Source organism: Orbicella faveolata, unplaced genomic scaffold, assembly GCF_042242905.1.
Source record: "Orbicella faveolata isolate gen_17 unplaced genomic scaffold, um_ofav_v1 contig_12, whole genome shotgun sequence".
In the NCBI taxonomy this organism is placed as follows: domain Eukaryota; kingdom Metazoa; phylum Cnidaria; class Anthozoa; order Scleractinia; family Merulinidae; genus Orbicella; species Orbicella faveolata.
In genome coordinates, this window is record NW_028301539.1 from 3,025,300 (window position 1) to 3,043,034 (window position 17,735).

Consider the following 17,735-nt stretch of genomic DNA (forward strand, 5'->3'; position numbering starts at 1 on the left):
CTTATGAACAAAACTGAAATATTGCAACAGATTTGAAAGAACAGTTGTGTCGCTTCTTTCACGATCCCGGCAGCCCTTTTACATATGGAAAATGCTACTGTGCTTAGTTACACAAACCTTCCGCAGTAGCCCAGCAGCGAAACAAATACTTCCCATACATCGCAAAACAATGGCTCTATCGACCAATGAACAGGACATTTGTAAACTTCTTATTGCGAACAAAGCCACAAAGTACTTATTTATTTACCATGTTGCTAGGTAACCAGACGTCACAAAGGCACTGTAGCGCGACTTATTACGACAAAGGCTCTCCCTCGACCTTTGTGATCGATGAGTATTTTGGGTTCTGTGAGTGACTTTTAGCAAAATTTGGCCTCGTTCATCGCTTCGATAAGATCATTTCTGGCCGCTGAGACCTAAGCATAACCCTTACACTAAACAAGCTCTTCGTATATCGCGACGAAATGACGAGAACGCTTTGCATATAGAATTCCGAGCTGAGACGTAGCAAACATGACGGTGCCAATAATGTCTGATCGCGAAGAGTAAGTAATCGTGATTTTATTATCTTCGCTTTTTGGTTTACTGCATGATTAAAAGCATGAAAATAACGAGATTCTTTTCACGTTATATTATAGGTCGTCTCGCGAGGAGAGAGAAAATTACACGTCCGTACCTATTGTAGTTTTGACGGTGCATCGCGCTCAAGAAGGAGCTAAAGAACAGCGCTCACATGCCAGTTACGAGGCCGAAGATGTCCTGCCGGTAAGTTAGTTTTATCAGAGGAAAGCTAAACTGTTCTGTTGTTCATCGTAGTTTGATGCCCTAAGCCATTAATATTTCACTCTCAAAGCTTGACTGAGCGGTTTCAGTCGTAGCCTTATGTAAGGAGAAATGAGTTGCTTGTTTGCATACCAACTCGCGGCAAATGAAGCGTGCACTTGGAATCTGCCGCGTAATCCAGAGATCAAATTGCTGTAGAGTCTTTCGATCTTCTCATCGTTTTCTTCTGTAGTCAAAGTTTGTGTGATGTGTAGCTGATTTTTCAGCTGGCGTAAGCTTGATGCCGGTTCTTTCATGAAAGCACTGGTGACATTTTTTTGCGTGATTTAAATTTGTTATATAGTTAAAAATATTAAGACCATGTGTTTTTTTTTTCTCTACTATCGTCAGCTACCTGCATCTAAGTACAGGTACAGCAAATGGCATGAATTAGAGGACATGGATATCAAGGGAAACATGTTAAGATCTCCCAGGGTTAGAAGAAGTAGGTGATTAAAACTTATAAAAGCTTGTCTTCATTGATTTCCTAATTTTCCAGGGGAGACAAAGTTTGTAGACAATGCACATTCAGTTTATATGCTTAGGATTCATGAGTTTTTGCTGTGAATCCCGGACAATTTAAGAATAATTGAATGTCATGGAGTCCCCACCCTTCCCCCCCCCCCCCCCCCCCACCTCTCATTTCTTCCATGAGTCAACTCTTACAGGAACTTGGAAAATTCTCAGGATATGGTGTTACTAATAAATCCCATCCTCCTTGATGTCTCCACATTGTATCCAACAAACAGATCTTTAAAAGTGGAGTATACAAACAAAGTTTTGTCTAATGTGTTAAATGATCTCATTTTTCTCTAGATCCTAGGGGATTTAAACTGGAAAATATGCGAAAGCTGGATGAGGAAGAAAAATTAGAATATGGTGACTCAGATGATGAAGAATTTCGAGTAAGTCTGCCATTGAAAAAGAACAAACCCAAAAGAGTGCGTAACTACAAGAACAAGATGGAAAACTGGGAAAATGCAGAGGTATGTAATGCAGGCTTGTCAGGAGTACTTTGCACTGCCAGCGACAAACTGTCATCTGCATCATGATCTCAACTAGTTACTCTGTTGAACTATTTCTCCGATTCTTTAGAAAAAAGATGGTAAAACTAGGCACTGCTGCAACAATAAAGCCACTTACTTTAAAATTTTGTGAGACCCTGAAATGAAGCGAGACTAAAACGCTAGTGGCTATTAAATGACGTAAATCTAAGTATGATAAAAGAATTCAAAATTTTCTGTTACAATTCAATTCAATTCGATTTTAATTTAAATTCTCACAAACATTAATTTTACAGAGATGTCAGAATGCAAAGTTATCCATATGTTAGGACTTTGTGCACCACCGTCAGGCCTTGCAGTGAAAAATTTAATATTTATTGTTACATGTATTACTATTATTGGCATGAGAGGCCAGCTGTTTGGAAATGAGCAATTTTTCGTATTAAGCAACTTTAACTGGGAACAACCAAAAGCAATCTAGCCAATGTAACAAAATTCTGTCACTGTGAAAATATACTGGATATTGATAAAGCCCTTTGTATTTAACCTCACAGTCCGTAAATCTGTCATATCAAGACCTTGGTCATCCTTATCAGAAGAAGGAATTCCAGCGAGTGCTCAGAAGACTCCTCAGATGTGAAAACCTACAACTAATAGAAAACTCGATACAAGATTTGAGCACTGTGTTGCTTCCAAGGTGAGTTTATGTCTCAATGTTATTATGAATCAACATTTAGAACTGTAGTTTTACTCCTCAAAGTTGAAACTAACAAAATGTACTCCAGACCATGGCTCCGAATTAGCTTCATGTAATGTCTATGACGCTGTTTTAGTTCCCTCAAGACCCTAATGAACATGATATAGAGTGTAACCCTTTTCAACATCCACATTTTCATTGTGCTGATGAAGTTTGGTTGAGCCAAACAAATCATTTCACTTTTTTTTAAAAAAAAATATTTATTGCATTCTGATTACAGGAACTTATTTTATATTTTGACGTGTTCTAGTTTGTGTTTAGAGTCTAAAATTATTTGTCTCATTATTTCAGATGTACACATCTTTACCTCCAGAGAAATTTTATCACTGACCTAAGGGTAAGAAAGTAATATATTTTTGCTGCCTTAAGTTTGTTTAATGTAGTCTTCTGTATATTTTGAAGCTGTTATTTTTTTCAGAATTAAGATTCAATATATTAGAAAAGGTAAATTGCCCTCGGTCAGTTGGGCAGAAGGGCAGATGGGCAGGTACCATTGCCACCTATTACGTACTTATGTGGATCACTTTCCATACCATGAAAAGAAACAACATTGATTTGCACATAACGGCAAAAGATGTCATGAAATCAATGTTATTGTCATTCATGGAATGAAATCAAAATTACAATGATATTAATCTTTCTATATTTTCCTATTTCCAGAAACTTCCCAGGGCCCCTATGTTGGAGCACTTGTCACTGCAACAAAATAATGTAGAAAGTCTAAAAGGACTAGAGGTGCTGAGAAAAACAGGAATACAATCCCTGGTGCTCAAAGGAAATCCAGTAGAATTAGATCCAAACTACCGGCAACAGTAAGTCTATTCTGTTGATCAGCTTCTAAGCAAGAATGTCTTTTTATTGTGTTGTGATAAATTGATGCAGTTGGACCAGGAGTATAATTAACCTAAGTGACCAGTTATGAACATTAAGGAAAAAATGAAGATATCAAATACTATGACATGTAGCTTTATCAGTCATATTTACCATAGAAGGGCATTGTTTTAACCTGTACGAAATATAGACCACAATTGGTTTGTCTCTACTCCTTAATTTTTTGCGTGCCTGCTATGCTAACATAGCTTTTTTAAAGTAAAAAAATGAATTAACCAAATCTTTTTTTTTCTCTTGCTGTAGTGTTTTCAGAATTTTGCCAAATCTTCAGCTCTTAGATGGAATCCCAAGATTAGACAGTGATTCAGCTAATGTAGTACTGGATGCAAAGACATGCATTGTGTCATAACAACAGGGACCTTGGATATGTTGTGACCATGATGCAGACAGAACTTCTGTGGTCCAGGAAATCAGTGGGTGTCCTGTGATTGAAACTGCTGACAAGATTTCTGTGATCTGAAAAGCTGTCATACGGAGAAATGTGAGGAACATTTGTACCTCCTTTTGAAGCTTCAGTACACCAATGAGATTCCTGCGATCTGAAAAGCTTTTATAAGGAGAATGGGAGGGATGTTTTCCCCTCCTGATTAAAGCATCATGTTCACACTCTCCTATTCAGTGGATGAAGAGAACATTCAAGTAGGCTCGATTACCAGTGTAGACCGGACTTGAGAGGGCGGCCGAAATCAAGCCTAGCAATGATGAAGCAGCACATCAAGACCAGAAAGAGCATTGTCTAAATAATTGGTCCTGTACAAAAACACTGACCAATCTAAAATTATCTTGAAAGGATATATATTTCTTTTACTTCCTTTCTAGATTCTAGTCATTTCTCACATGAATAGAGTATTCAAGAGAGAAAAATTGGTCAAAAAAGCAAATGTTTTTGAGAGGTTTTTATTAGGTGAATTAATTGTGTAAAACTGTTGTTAGTAACGTAGCAAGGTAATTTGAAATTGATTTTATACAAATATCTTTTGCAAGCTGGGACTTCTGAGATTATTTTATAAATATGCAAGACATTTGTGAATAGATGTAAATATATATTTTCATCAATAATATTCGTTCATATGAAGGTGTACAAAAGTTGTACAGAGTATTTATTATGTTGAAGTAATTTTTTCTTCTAGAATGAGAGAATAAAATCAACACTGCTTATTAGGAGTCTCAAATTTTTTGAGTCAAAGTCAATTTTTCAGTTGTGTATGGTATTTAAAATTTTTGGATATGTTGGACAATTCATGGTGTATCATGTCATTTACATGTAGAATGCTAAAATCTGGTTACAAGTATTTTTTTACAAAAAAAAGGGCAAAAACTTGAAGATAAACTAGCACGCAAACCGGAAGTTGGAGGCGAACAAAATCGAGGAACTCTTTGAAGCAAACAACCTCGACCCAGGCTCTCTCTCTTACCTCCCTTGTCGTTGGCAAAGGAGAGAGCCTGGGATCGAGGTTGGCATTCGAATTGATCGTAGCGAGTATTGCTCATTTTCAAATCGTCATTTTTACTTGGGTGCGAAGAAAAAGCGATGAACTGTATTAACGCGGGGAAGAAGCCACACCTAATTGGTGCAGGTTTCCCATTTTACATTATGGTTTTCTGTACTATGTACATCAGCAGGGTGTCAGAGGGGAGTTCCCGGTGGGTGTTGTGGCCACCAGGTCCGAGAGGGCTAACTCACGTGGAATCATTTCCTCTCTCTCATCACGTTCCTCACTGTGCCCCGAGGGGCTACAGGTAAGGATCACCCTAACTGATGATATCAAACAACTAGTCCCACTAATCATATTATTCCCCAACCGCTGGTTGGCCCTTGTGGGATGCGTTCAGTGGAAATTCATGTTATTCTTGCAATTTCTAACAAGATGTCGGTAATGATGAGCTATATCATGGCTATATTCGTAAAGTTTGTATAGGGTTATTGAAACGGTTGAAATAACTAACATAACGGTCATCTTTCTTCAATTGCGGCAGTACGCATGCGCAGTTGCGTCTCTTTCTATGCAATTGATTTTTTTCAAAATTCCTGCTATGTGAAGTGCGGAAATGACTTCCAGAGTAAGATTACTCGTTGCGACGAATTGCGAAATAAAAAGAACAAAATATATTTGAAATTAAGTGCTTCTCGCTTTTTCTAAAACAGTTCTGCCAAAATGCACATGCCCGAAAACTTAGGTTGGGTCTAAGTAAGTCAAGCATGTCAAGTAAGACAAGAATCTCAAGTACGTCAAGAAACTCAAGTACGACATGCGTCTCAAGTAAGGCAAGAATCTCAAGTAAGTCAAGTACCTCAAGTAAGTCAAGCATGTCAAGTAAGACAAGCATCTCAAGCATATCAAGCATATGGTTATAATTAGCAATCAGCATATCTACTTTCGGAGATCGTTTATAAAAAAAAAACCCTGAAAAAACCGCGAGTACCAAAAAGACTACGAGATTAAAAGAAGAGGACCAAAGATTTCAAAATATTCATTTTTTTAAAATTGGTTTTACTCCACGATTTGTATCCTAACCAGTATTCTTACTATATGTTTCCGCGCGCTTACTTTACGTTACGCGCTCACACAATTTTTTTTTTTTGCGTGATTTACGTATAGAGCACACGTGAATGCGAGAAAATATTTTAAAGACCTATTACATCATGCAAATGGCAATAAAAATCTCGATCTTTCGCTTTGGAATTTTCTCGAAGCATCCGTCATGCGTTTGAAAAAGTAATGAAATATCGATTTGTTTGTTTTAGAAAGAGTGTGTTAAATTAATTGTAAAGTATCTTATAATTGATTTTAACTTTATATTGCTGGTAAATCCTTGTTCAATAAATGTCACATCATTTTTTCAGTAGCCTTTGGTCTGCTGATCGTCATGCACAGCAAATAAAAAATCCATGGTAGTATACTGCGGTCGATCGGCAGAAAGATTTCGAACAAGAAAGAAGCTATACTGAAGTCAAACGTTTTCCCAAAACAGTTCAATTTATATAAAAAGTTTACAATAAATATTCAGTTCAATTACTGGTGCATCATGAACTGTTTCGACGCCTAAATGTTTTATGTTTTGTTCAAGTCTCCCGTTCGTAATACTTTCCAGTCCTCTTCGGTCTCAACCACGTTAATTGCCTCGGTGATCTCCTTCGAATTAAATGTAATTTTGTAGACCCGTTTTCACAAGGAAGAAAATCGCATCACATTGAGACAGTATGTATCCTCGTTCTTGTTTATATCTTTCATTTTCATTCTCAGAACTGACATTTTACTCGAGACCGGCCTCTCTTGTGATGCCTTTATTTTTTCGTAGATCTTTTACTCGGTCTTATTTTTTATACAAAATTGTCAGGTATCATTCAGGACGGGAGAAAAATAACCATCTTTGACTCCGCAATTTCATTTCTGGGATTGGGAGCTGCTGCGGTCCTGGGTCTTCTTTCTTTTGACAGGACCCGTTCTCATGACGAGACTCGTCATAGTTTCGTCTCCTCGTCTCCGTCTGAACGAACCATCACACCGCCTTCTAACAGCACGTACATGCCTATCAACATACGAGATTAGAAAAAAGCAAAGCTTCCAGACACAACTGCAATGGCTTCTTTGTATCTTTTCTGCCATAATATCGCCTCTGTTTCTTCTTTGGCCAGGATTTCCGCCATATTTGCGCACCGTCTCCATAGTTTGGCTCTCCTGTCCTTCAGGAATGTTCCGTCCTTCTCTAAGTGGTCCGCCATTTGAAGCTGTTTCATTTTACTTTTGACTGCCTCCTCTATGTTGCGCTAAAATATCGGAAAAAAAGTTTCTGATTAAAACAAATCACCCAGGAAACTCAGAAAACATGGCTTGTTCTGACTACAATGACTTAATATGCAAAACCTGTGCCAATTATACCAACTCGAGAATTAACTTAAAATGTTCCCAATTACGTACAAAAAATTCTTACCTCAATTATTTCATTTTCTTCCTGAAGTTGATTCATCCTCCTCTTAGCGTATTCAGCTCTTCTCTCGGCGAGTTTGGAAGCCACTTCGCGTCCGAATTGCTTGATGTCATTTCTTTGTCTTTCGGCTTCGTATCCTGAGACGAAGATTGGCGAAGATCTTCCGGAATCGCATGGCGGGGGAAGCTTTTCTTTAATCTGCCAAAAAGAAGAAAGATAAAAGCTGTGTTTTAGGTTAAATTGCTGCAATAAATCTTTCGCAATTTCATTTTATACAGACACAAGTGTTTTACTGGAAAATTCACCACTCGCCAAATTCTTAGGAAACTATATTTGGTCATATTTAGGATCACGAGTGACGTCTTTTCCATTTCCTCATTGGTGAGGAAATTGATGAGGTCATTTCCCGCTTTTTTACGGTTGTTTATGCAAACAGTCAGCGAAAATGACGAGCGATAGTTTCGTGTCCATGAAATAAAAAGAAGATTACACGGCCCTGTAAAAATTTATTTTCTCGTGTTAAAACAATATTTTACTCACTCGCAGCGCTCTTTAGCAAGATATTGTTTTTATACCATTCGAAATAAAATTCATATTTAGCCTCTATATAAATTATCGACGTTGCTATAAAAAGTTGACTGAAAGCTGTTCAATTTGTAGTCACGAGAAGACCATGTACGTTATGAATAAATTTAATTTTTTGAGAGATGGTAGTGGTGTTCGAGAAATGTCGCCTCAGATCACATTCATTAAATATTAAAAGATTATTGTCACGTTGAAGTGCATGTGTGAAGTGATCATGAATTATTTTATGGTGAATACTGAGTTATAAAGCAATGACAGGGAACGTGGTGTTATAATCTTTAAGATGATAAGCAGAAGGAGATAAGTCCTGGCTTTTCTTTATCGTGGGACTTTTGCTCGTTTAATTCAGAACTGATGGAAATCTGAGAAAGTTCGAAATGGGTCCATGGCAACTCAAAACGAAGAAACACTTCGCAAATAAACTGTGACTGAACAGCAGAAATCTTCCTGTTACGTAAATATATAGAGACTGCAAGGAAACTGCGCGGGCGCAAAAATGTTTCCTTCACGAGCAGTCCTCTCAAGCGCGGTCGCAAATGTCGTGCAATTAAGAATTCCTTCAAACGTGCATAAACATGTGCCTCTGTCGTCTCTATATGTATTATTGGATCCCTTCTGTGCTGTATAGAAACAAAGTTGTAAAAGGTGATTTGCTCCTTAAAAGCCTTAATGTTCATTACCTCGGCTATGTTAGCAATAGGCGGGTACAGCAGTTCCGGTGACCGAGGTCTCTCACGGTCATCGCCAATCGGGAGGAAAAAGCTGTTTCGCGAGGATGTGGGGCTGTCGGCTCGCTGTATCTTCACCTCAATGCTGGACAAATCCTGCAGGAAAGAAACAAATTGTATCAGCCATCAGCACAAAAACAAGATGCTCTTTACAGTAAATTTCCTTTTATATACTCTCAGACCATATAAAATTGCCCTACCGTGACTTCCGATAACATCTTTCCAATAAACAAGTTCCCTTCCTCTGGGCGCATTTATAAATGTGATTTGTATGTTAAAAGAAAAAGCAAAACTATATATTTTCCACTGTAGACTGTTCCTTAGTAAGCAAGTGCACGCACAATGGCCGCAGACAGTTGACTCTTAAAATCGTAAACTGCTACAACATAAAAGGCTGAGTTAACTTTCTTCGCCCACGTTGCGGGAAACGTGACGTACTTCTAATTCATTGCTGGTGCATGTTTACATGCTATTGGTGTGACGTTTTTGGAAAATTCACGAAGGAGCACTAGTAAAGTTTACGATTTGATAATAGTATCATTAGAGCTCTTCACTCAAGTGTTAGAAGGAGATACGATTTTCTAGAACTATGAAAACCAGAAATTAAACCACATTGTCTATATGTTTCTTCCACTGTAAACCCGTGGTAACCATAGTTCCTCGTTACGTTGGGAATTCGATTCAGTCTCAAAGGTATTTATTGTGTTCATACGCACCTTAAGAGTGTAATGACGGTCCCAAATGACATGATCATCTTCGAGATTTGAGATGGACTTGTCTTCATATGACGCTGAGCAGATAAAAAAAATTGATATTTATGCTTAAAAACTCTCTTTAAACCAAGCCAGTTTATTCAAAACACACGCAAATACGATCAGAGAGTGTAGAGATAATTTGCAATTTAAATTACGCATCATAAGTAGCAATTATTACAATAATTAAAGAACGTTAACACAGTAATACCAGCAGAGAACGGGTGACTTCATATACACCATAGCGCCGAGCTGTTCAGATCCGCTTAAGCTAACCCAGGATTAGCGAGAATTAATTTTAGTCTTGTATTTTTTCGGTGAGGTTTTTACTTTATATTGTTTATACTTCAGTATTGAACTTGTATAATCTCAAACTACACAAAACATAAAAAGTGAAAACATTTTTATAGAAGAAAAATCGATACTTCCGTTAATGTTTAATACTGGGTTAGCGTTACCCGACTTTCGAATCGAACAACCTGGCCGACCCCTGGTTGATAGTTTTTAGTTGCAAAGAAAAGATAAGAACACTCTGCATTTCACTAAACAATCTATAGTTTATTTTTTTGGAACAGCACGGAAGGTTTGAATGCATCTTATGAATTGCATGCCTTGTTCTCTAAAAGTCTCGAATTCACTGAGCAAACGTAATCAAAGCGCCAACCCAGTGTACTGAGAGAGAATGGAGCTTAGTATCCCCAATCCCATTTTCAAACGTTTTAGTGCTTACCGTAAACGGCGCAGAGAGCTGGGGCGAGAATTGAGGACAGAGCAGGTTTAAGGGCTCTCTCCTGCCAGTCTGATCTCTTGAAAATATCTTCCAAAGTGTCCAGTTCAAACTGGGCCCAGTCGGCAAATGACCAGCTAGGGAACCTGTGATTAAAGAAAATTGAAAATATATTTATTAGCTCAGGAAGGTAATATTTGAAAAAGCGTGTCTGACATTTAAGAGGCAAGAAAATCAGCTGAGAAGATAGAACGATCCCACGTTCACCTCAGTTGAACAGATGTAACTATTTTAAGAAAGTTTGACCAATGCAAGCGTAAATTAAGGCTATTGCGAAACAGTCGAAAGATATTCTTGGAAAAAGGGTTAGTTAACAGCTGTTTGATCGAAATGTGCAGTGCAGTGTTTCAGCGTGGGGGAAGAGTGGATTAAGCCTGAATGTGTATTCATAGTCTTCTTTTTCCTCTTTCACGCTGGAAAAAAAAGCTGTATGTCAAAATTGTTCGGCGGCGTCGCCGTTATTTACGTCTTGTTTGCTAAAATCGTCTTCGATGCCATTGACGACTGCAGCTGCAAACCTTTATAGCATTTTATATGGCATTTTATTCAATGCACAATGCATTTATTTTGATCAATGCAGTAAAGAAAGGGAAAAACTCAGTGAAACTCGAGTCAGTTCTTTTAAGCAGTGAAATCATAAAACCATGATGGGTTCGCCAGAGATAAACTAAAACAAGGTGGAATTGAGAAAACGATAAAGTGCTTTTTTTACACACGTTGTTATCAAAAAGGAAGCAGCACTTAAAAGTATACTTAGTCCCCGATAGATTTAAGCAATAATTTAGCAAGAAAACGGCGAGTAAACAGAATGAACAGCATGCTAGCGTTTTTCATTTATGTTATAACGCGATGCTGATCGCTAATTACATTTCCCGCGATAATTGCTAATTCCTAGTGCTGCTGTCTTTTCTGCAAAGGAAACAAAGTGAAAATCCAGTGAATCGTGATAGTTCTATTACGCTGTTAAATTGAGCTGGCGTCATCGTGGCAGATGCGTATTATAATAAGAAGGCTAAGGAAACCATTACAGAATGGAACGGAAAAAGACTCAAATTTATAATTCGATTCAGATCGCTATTGCTTCATGACACAAAAGAGCTTTGTGTCTTTTGTCACGATACCGGCAGAATCAAACGCGCTGAGAGCAGCTAATAGTTGGTAAACATTGTGACGTCAGGCGCAATGAATAACGAGAGAAAAAACGTATTGAACAACAAACGAATTCAAATTATGGAGCTTAGCACCTATACAAACAGTATTGCGCGAAAATATGATCGAACTCGTAACTGCTCATTTCATCATCGTCAAGTGGGGTCAGTTTTTCTCGATGACAAAGTATTACACGAGTAACTCAAATCAGCTTTACATCGTCGAATTATGTTAGTTCTAGCAACAAAAAAAGGAGACGGTTAATACGATCTCTTGTTGCACGTAGGCACATGAGAATCAACAATATCTACGATTGACGTCACAACGTGCGTCACGTCGTCAAATGAAACAACACCGAGTTTTAATCGATGACTTTTCGTTCAATCGTGTTTAAGGGTCAGTTTGATTAATAATTCGAAATGTCAAATATAATTTAACGCTGAATTATTGATGTTTTCCTGTAAGAGAACACGTATTTTACCCTGACTAGTGAGGTTTTTCTTTAATATTTGATTCCAGTTACTGTTTGATGCGTGGGTTATTCTCTACAAAAGACTCTTGAAAATGTATTCTATTTTTAAACGGTCTAGGAATTCATTCACAGGTCAAGTTGTCGTGTCTGTTTTTTTCATTAAAAACTGAAACGGCATCGTCATTTTCGATGCAAATTTTTTTTAATAATGATATTAAATATTTGCGTACGAAAACCGGCCGGCAACTGAGTGAGAAACATTTTTAAGGGAACGAAATGTGGCAACATTTCTCATGGAATAAAACTAGTTGAACTAAAAACATCGCTGAATTTTAATTGAAGAAGACTACAAACACGCGGTTTCCAGAATGCAGACAGAGGACGGAAGCATATTCTCTCCGAGATAAAGTGAAATATCATTATGAATAGGACCTCCGGTTTTCTGCCTTGTGAACTTTTGTGGTAATCAAGGCCGGCCTTTTTAAAACATGGCAATATATTCACAACAAATTATATTTTTATAAACTCTTTGCACCGCGAGTGCTGTCGCAGCTCGATGGATCTCTTTGTGTTGAATTATCTGGGAAAACAATTTTTACGAAATATTTTGTTTCCGGATACGTTTACTCGGCCTCGTCAAGAAATTCCATGATTCGCAATTTGAATCACATTTGGAGAGTAACAGCACAACATTCAATCGCTTCAAGCATTTTAATCGTAATAATAACTAGAGCAAGCTTTGAAAGAAACCAAAACAAGGTACCTTAATATGCAAAACACCTTACCTGAACGGGCTAAAACGTAGAACCATCTTTCCCTATAATTTATGAATAACGATGCGGGCTTTGTGAATTTGAAAGACGTCTGTGCTTATGTGCTGCCTCCTTCCACCTGAGTAGTTAGTTTTCATATGAGCTAGTCTTTTTCTTACAGCTCAATTTTAAGCCCATCAAATGCAAAACGCTTTGATGGACGCGTGACGTCATCAGTGCCAAATTTAGCACGCATTTGTTGTTTTCATTGTCACATTGTGAGCGATTGAGTGTTCTCTTGTTTTTCCTAAAGTGTCTTCTACAAACACGTCTGCCGCGTCATCTGGTGTTTGCATGTTTTCTAGCTTAATTCGTCCTCGAAAAATTCCGGTAATGTTTCAAGTGCTAAATAAAACTTTGCGTTATTCCTGATTCGGCGAGAAAGAAATCACAGCAAGGTTTTTGTTTTGTAACTATGCCGGAGAGAAAGCAGACCAAAGAGTTTGTCAGAAAAAGACAGATACGAAATTCATATCTGATTTAAGATTACGTTTCTGTTATTAGTTTTATAAATGATATTTTTTAATTTTACTACAGTAACTTAAGATTTGTCAAATTGAAGAGAAAAGGTACTGTCGATGGGTTTAAGACACGATCATTTATAACTGAGAAGGTTTTATGTCAGTGGAAACAACGGATGTTTTCGGAGTGGAAATCAATCTAGTTTCTTATCAGAACAACCGCGTACGTGTTTCAGCTGGGGATACATAGATTTTAAGACAAGCCGCCTTGGAAAGTTGTTCCGCTGCAAACAAACTAAAATTATTCATTTAATCATTGATGCCACATTTGCAATTATATGGATTTGGGATTTTACATTACCTTAAATTTGATGAAATTTTCATACTGCTTCAAGACATGTTTTTCAGCAAGAGCAATTTAGGTATAAACGCCGTTTTGGCGTCGCAGAACTAATTTGTTTGTTTTTCACGATCAAACGAACACAAAGAAATTCAGCGGGAGCCAGTATTAAATTTGTGTCAGTCGTTTCAACTTTAAGTTCGTTCAGAAATATTCAACATTGAAACCCATAAAACGTTTTTTTTCCTAACGGCCGTGCTGAATTTTACCTTTAATAGAGCGAAATGATTTCTAAAGGGTCTTTAAATATTGAAGTATTTGATAACGCGATCTTACAATGAGTCAAAATTATATTATATCTGACCAATGTTTGCAAATATTCCTGCATGATTTGTGCTTAGAGACAAATTTTAGCAGTGCATGCAGTGAAGCACTTTCCAGCTCGAAACCCTCTTTTAGCATCACTAAATATTGCCCAGTATTTTTTCCCAGTCTCTAAGTTTACACTCTGTGAATATTCTAAAGTACAATTTTAATAAAATGATTGATTGACAGATAATTCCTGAAGCCATCTTGTAAATATTCTAGATGGCGGTCTGACAGCTGACTCGCCTTCACTTTCTTGGTTTTATATTTACACTCAGGTTCGTACACGGCAAGGTTTTGGAGGAAATTCTAAAGACTCGTCTCTTTTTGCGTAACCTTTCCGTTGGTTAAGTTTATAGTGTCATCGTGGCGTTCCCTGAGGTCAGTTATTTTTACAACATTTTAAAACTTCCCAAGCCGAAAAACAGGAACTCAAGAGCATTTTGTAATCAGTTTAAAGCACTTGAAGGCCGACCAGTCATAAAATAGTTAAATTGAAAATAAATCCATGATGGATTTTTCGTTATTTTTGGAAGTGAAACATAATTCCCATAAACAGATGTCTAACTTGTCTTTCGTGATGCGGAAAAACAGCGATAACATTAACAAACTCATAAATTTGAAGTGTCTGCCTCGAGAAGGACTTTGCATGCACACACACACACACACATACACACACACACACACACACACATACAAAAAGCATGTATTTAATGCTGGAAATTTTGGAGAACAACTTCTAACGACAAATGTTTATGTCGTTGCATCATCCATTTAAGAGAGAGAATTTATAGTTTTTAGCGGTGTGGAAAATTGACCGTCTAATCTGCCATTAATACAAGGACTTCCTTGTTAAAGTCACGTGACAGGGGAATGCTTCATAACTAACACATATCACCTTGACAACTTTGTTCAGTTATTCACAACCCTTGACCGCATTTCTTTTTCTTTTAATTTCCTAAGAAAATTTTTGCGCCAAATTAGAAAACCTCTAAAGTTGCAGTCAAATTGAAGGGAAAATATTAAGATTAAAACGCAGATCACTAAATACAGATTTGAGATGATTTAGAACCGGAAAAATTTAGACTATTCATAAACTACCTTAAGCCAATTTTTACATCACGACTACGGCTGATCATCTTGCGTGGGATAAAAGCCAAACGTAAAGTGCAAATGTAGCCCGAGGACGTAATAACACCCAAAAGAGGCGTTACGTTTCTCTAATGTTACAAGAGTACAACTTATAAAGCGGATATAAGTATGTTGTCTTATTTCTTAACACCAAGTATTTATATATGGCATACATAATAAATGCATTATTTGCCGATTAATTCTTATAATTTGAACATATATATATAGTACATTTTAACATAACTTTCGTTCCTCAAAACTGAAATGTCTGCCATTTACCTATATCTAAGATATCGGACGTTTTTTCCTTACATACATTGTCTTAAACATTTTCCGTATATGAAACGTGTTTTTCTTAATTTCTTTTCTGAGTATGAAATAATGAAACTGATGTCTGACCTTAAGAATTTGTCTCTCCAAGACAAAAATGGCGTCCGACGAGGAGAAGAGATTGACATTGTGGTAAAGAAAGCTTGAAAGAGAAACGCTCTCTCACGGGAGACGAGAGTGACCAACTGCTTGGTCAAGGAAAACGCGGCGTTCGGTCGAATTGTTCAGCAACACAAAGCGGGGGCTTTTGTATCATCGCAGCATTCCACTACTGCTGCTTCCAATCACAGTTGACATACGATTGAACCACAATATGCTTTGTATTGCCATCTTATATCAAGGGTGGGATCCCACTGGAATTAATATAGACAAAATTCAGAGCAGATTTTTCGCCAAATGGAAAGCACCCCACTCTTTAGATCAGTGGTGGCCCATGAGACTCGATCATTGGTGCTTGGTTTATACAAACATAAGGACTTTTGAAACTTCGTTGTGAAAACATTCCAAATTTGCAAGAAGTTGAGGGAGCTATAATGCATTCAAGGAGCTCGAGAAAAAAAAACAAACAGTCACATTTTTTTGTAAATTGGTAATCTTCATGTAAGCCATTTCGCCAATCTATAGGCAGCTGGGTTGAATCCGGTTCTTTGGATATTTCTCTGGAAAACCTATTGCTATTTAACGTTGTAACGTTCCAGAATTTGAAACAGCAGCCTTGATTCACGGCCGTCTTTTCAAGGTCAGAGGCACAATTTTTGTTTCCGGCGTCTAGTTCTCTACTATAGCAGTTCTTTTTTCATTTCTCTTTATTGTACTTGGCTTCTATGTAAAAATTTCTCTTTCTACCTTCTTTCTTGCACCTCAAGTTCCGATGAGTTCAAAGATTCGATTGAATTGAAGAAAATAATCCTGAGTTTCTCGGTTCGCACGCTCAGTTCGTCCCCAGGACAACGCAGCAGTAAAGACGTCCACGTAGTCGTCTCTGATTGGTTGGTGATCAGATGTAATTTTCGAGCGTAAGTGACGACCAATCAGAATCACTTCACGTATCTCTGCAGAGCTTCATTACCAGGAACTCAGCGTCGCGCTGAGAGGAACATTTGTTTACATTAAACAATACCCAGCACTGCAGTCGTCAAACACGAAATCTGGTCGCAAGAAAAATCTGTTCATACAGCGCAAAAAGACTCGATTCCTTTGATGCAGATTCCTCAGATACGATTTTAACAAACCGACATAAATTAACGACGAGTCAGCAAGACGCCTGTAACTATACAACAAAAACCTCGAGTTTAAAATCTTTCGCATTTTCTTCGATTCCAGAGCCATAAAACAGTGTAAACATTTTCCGGTATCAATAATATTCGGAAAGCCATGTCTTTTTAACGTATCAAAGTCATAACAATAATTTATAAATCAGCAAATCAAACTTCCCTGAAGGGGATAGAATTTAGAAAGCTATATGTTGCAGTGATAATAATTTTCAATTGATTAATTAATTACAAATTCTATAACGCGTCGCTGTCCGCTATCACAAGAGGAAACAAATTGCCGTCATGTCTGAAGTTCCAATTTGGTATTGTCTAGCTTTTAGTTTATTTATGCAACTCAGTGACTGGGAAAAAATAACATACTTAGACAAATATCAGAGGCAAAGGAAGAGGAAGTTGACAAAGTCAGTTTAAACAGCTTTAGATGCTGGCTTGGAACGAAACGAAGTATACTTTGCTAAAACGAGAATTTGGACTGGTCAAGCCATATAAATCAGTGGTTGTTCATTTTCGTTTGCCTTCAATGTTGACCTTCATAATATAAATTCGTTGTCAAAACTTTGTAGGCGTTCAGCGGAAGCTAAGAGTTGTCATTTCAATTCCACAAAAGCAAATTTTGAATGAGCACAATTACAATCTAAAAATAGCACCTAAACAAGAAGATCAGTTTTCATACCCAATGCAAGGAAATAACTGTCGGTGTCTTGCACTCAACGCACTCCGAGGGCTATAATCCATTTTTCTTTTCCGATCCAATAATATAATAATAATATATTCAGCTATCCGTTAGTTCCTCAGCCGGGCTGACGTTGAAAAAGTTGTTTCCTTCGAGTTAAAAATCAGGATGGCTGTCCTCATGCGACATCTTCACGGTTATCTGCTGGGCAACTCTCAAATCAATTTCATTTATTCTTGACTTCTCTGTAAATAATCCATATTTATAAGGGGTCCGCAAAGTCTTGACAATTTACATATCAAGACTAGCTTGATGTTGAAATAAACAGTAGCTTGCGGAGCCGGAAAATGCGGCTCCTCGATGATAGATCTTACCATGATAAGTATTTATGGGCAGTTAAGCTCAATTTATAAGGCTAAAATGATTTATGTGAGATGTTACTAATAAGGGATTTTTTTTTCGTGAGTCACG

The 17,735-nt window shown here is 37.4% G+C and overlaps 2 protein-coding genes and 1 non-coding gene across 4 annotated transcripts; 1 reads left to right on the top strand and 2 right to left on the bottom strand.

The window, feature by feature from the left end:
• Positions 1-286: 286 nt before the first annotated feature.
• On the top strand, positions 287-4,632 carry LOC110065375 (uncharacterized). The gene is made up of 8 exons (XM_020772504.2): positions 287-545; positions 639-765; positions 1,174-1,267; positions 1,639-1,808; positions 2,381-2,523; positions 2,875-2,920; positions 3,244-3,395; positions 3,718-4,632. Exons 1-8 carry the CDS (start codon positions 514-516, stop codon positions 3,821-3,823), a joined length of 870 nt encoding a protein of 289 aa, XP_020628163.2. The 5' UTR covers positions 287-513; the 3' UTR covers positions 3,824-4,632.
• A 468-nt stretch (positions 4,633-5,100) lies between these two features.
• LOC149116112 (U8 small nucleolar RNA) lies at positions 5,101-5,237 on the bottom strand. Its single transcript, XR_016205797.1, has one exon. It is a non-coding gene; the product is annotated as a U8 small nucleolar RNA (small nucleolar RNA).
• Positions 5,238-5,805: 568 nt separating this feature from the next.
• On the bottom strand, positions 5,806-17,451 carry LOC110065376 (uncharacterized). Of its 2 annotated transcripts, none has more exons than XM_089282059.1 (6): positions 17,265-17,451; positions 10,200-10,342; positions 9,434-9,507; positions 8,670-8,813; positions 7,408-7,602; positions 5,806-7,243 (listed from the first exon to the last, which is right to left on the bottom strand). In XM_089282059.1, exons 1-6 carry the CDS (start codon positions 17,324-17,326, stop codon positions 7,022-7,024), a joined length of 840 nt encoding a protein of 279 aa, XP_089138185.1. In that variant the 5' UTR covers positions 17,327-17,451; the 3' UTR covers positions 5,806-7,021. The 2 variants fall into 2 exon arrangements, with proteins under 2 accessions (XP_089138185.1, XP_020628165.1); XM_020772506.2 differs by lacking the exon at positions 17,265-17,451 and adding an exon at positions 12,663-12,783.
• Between the last annotated feature and the right edge of the window lie 284 nt (positions 17,452-17,735).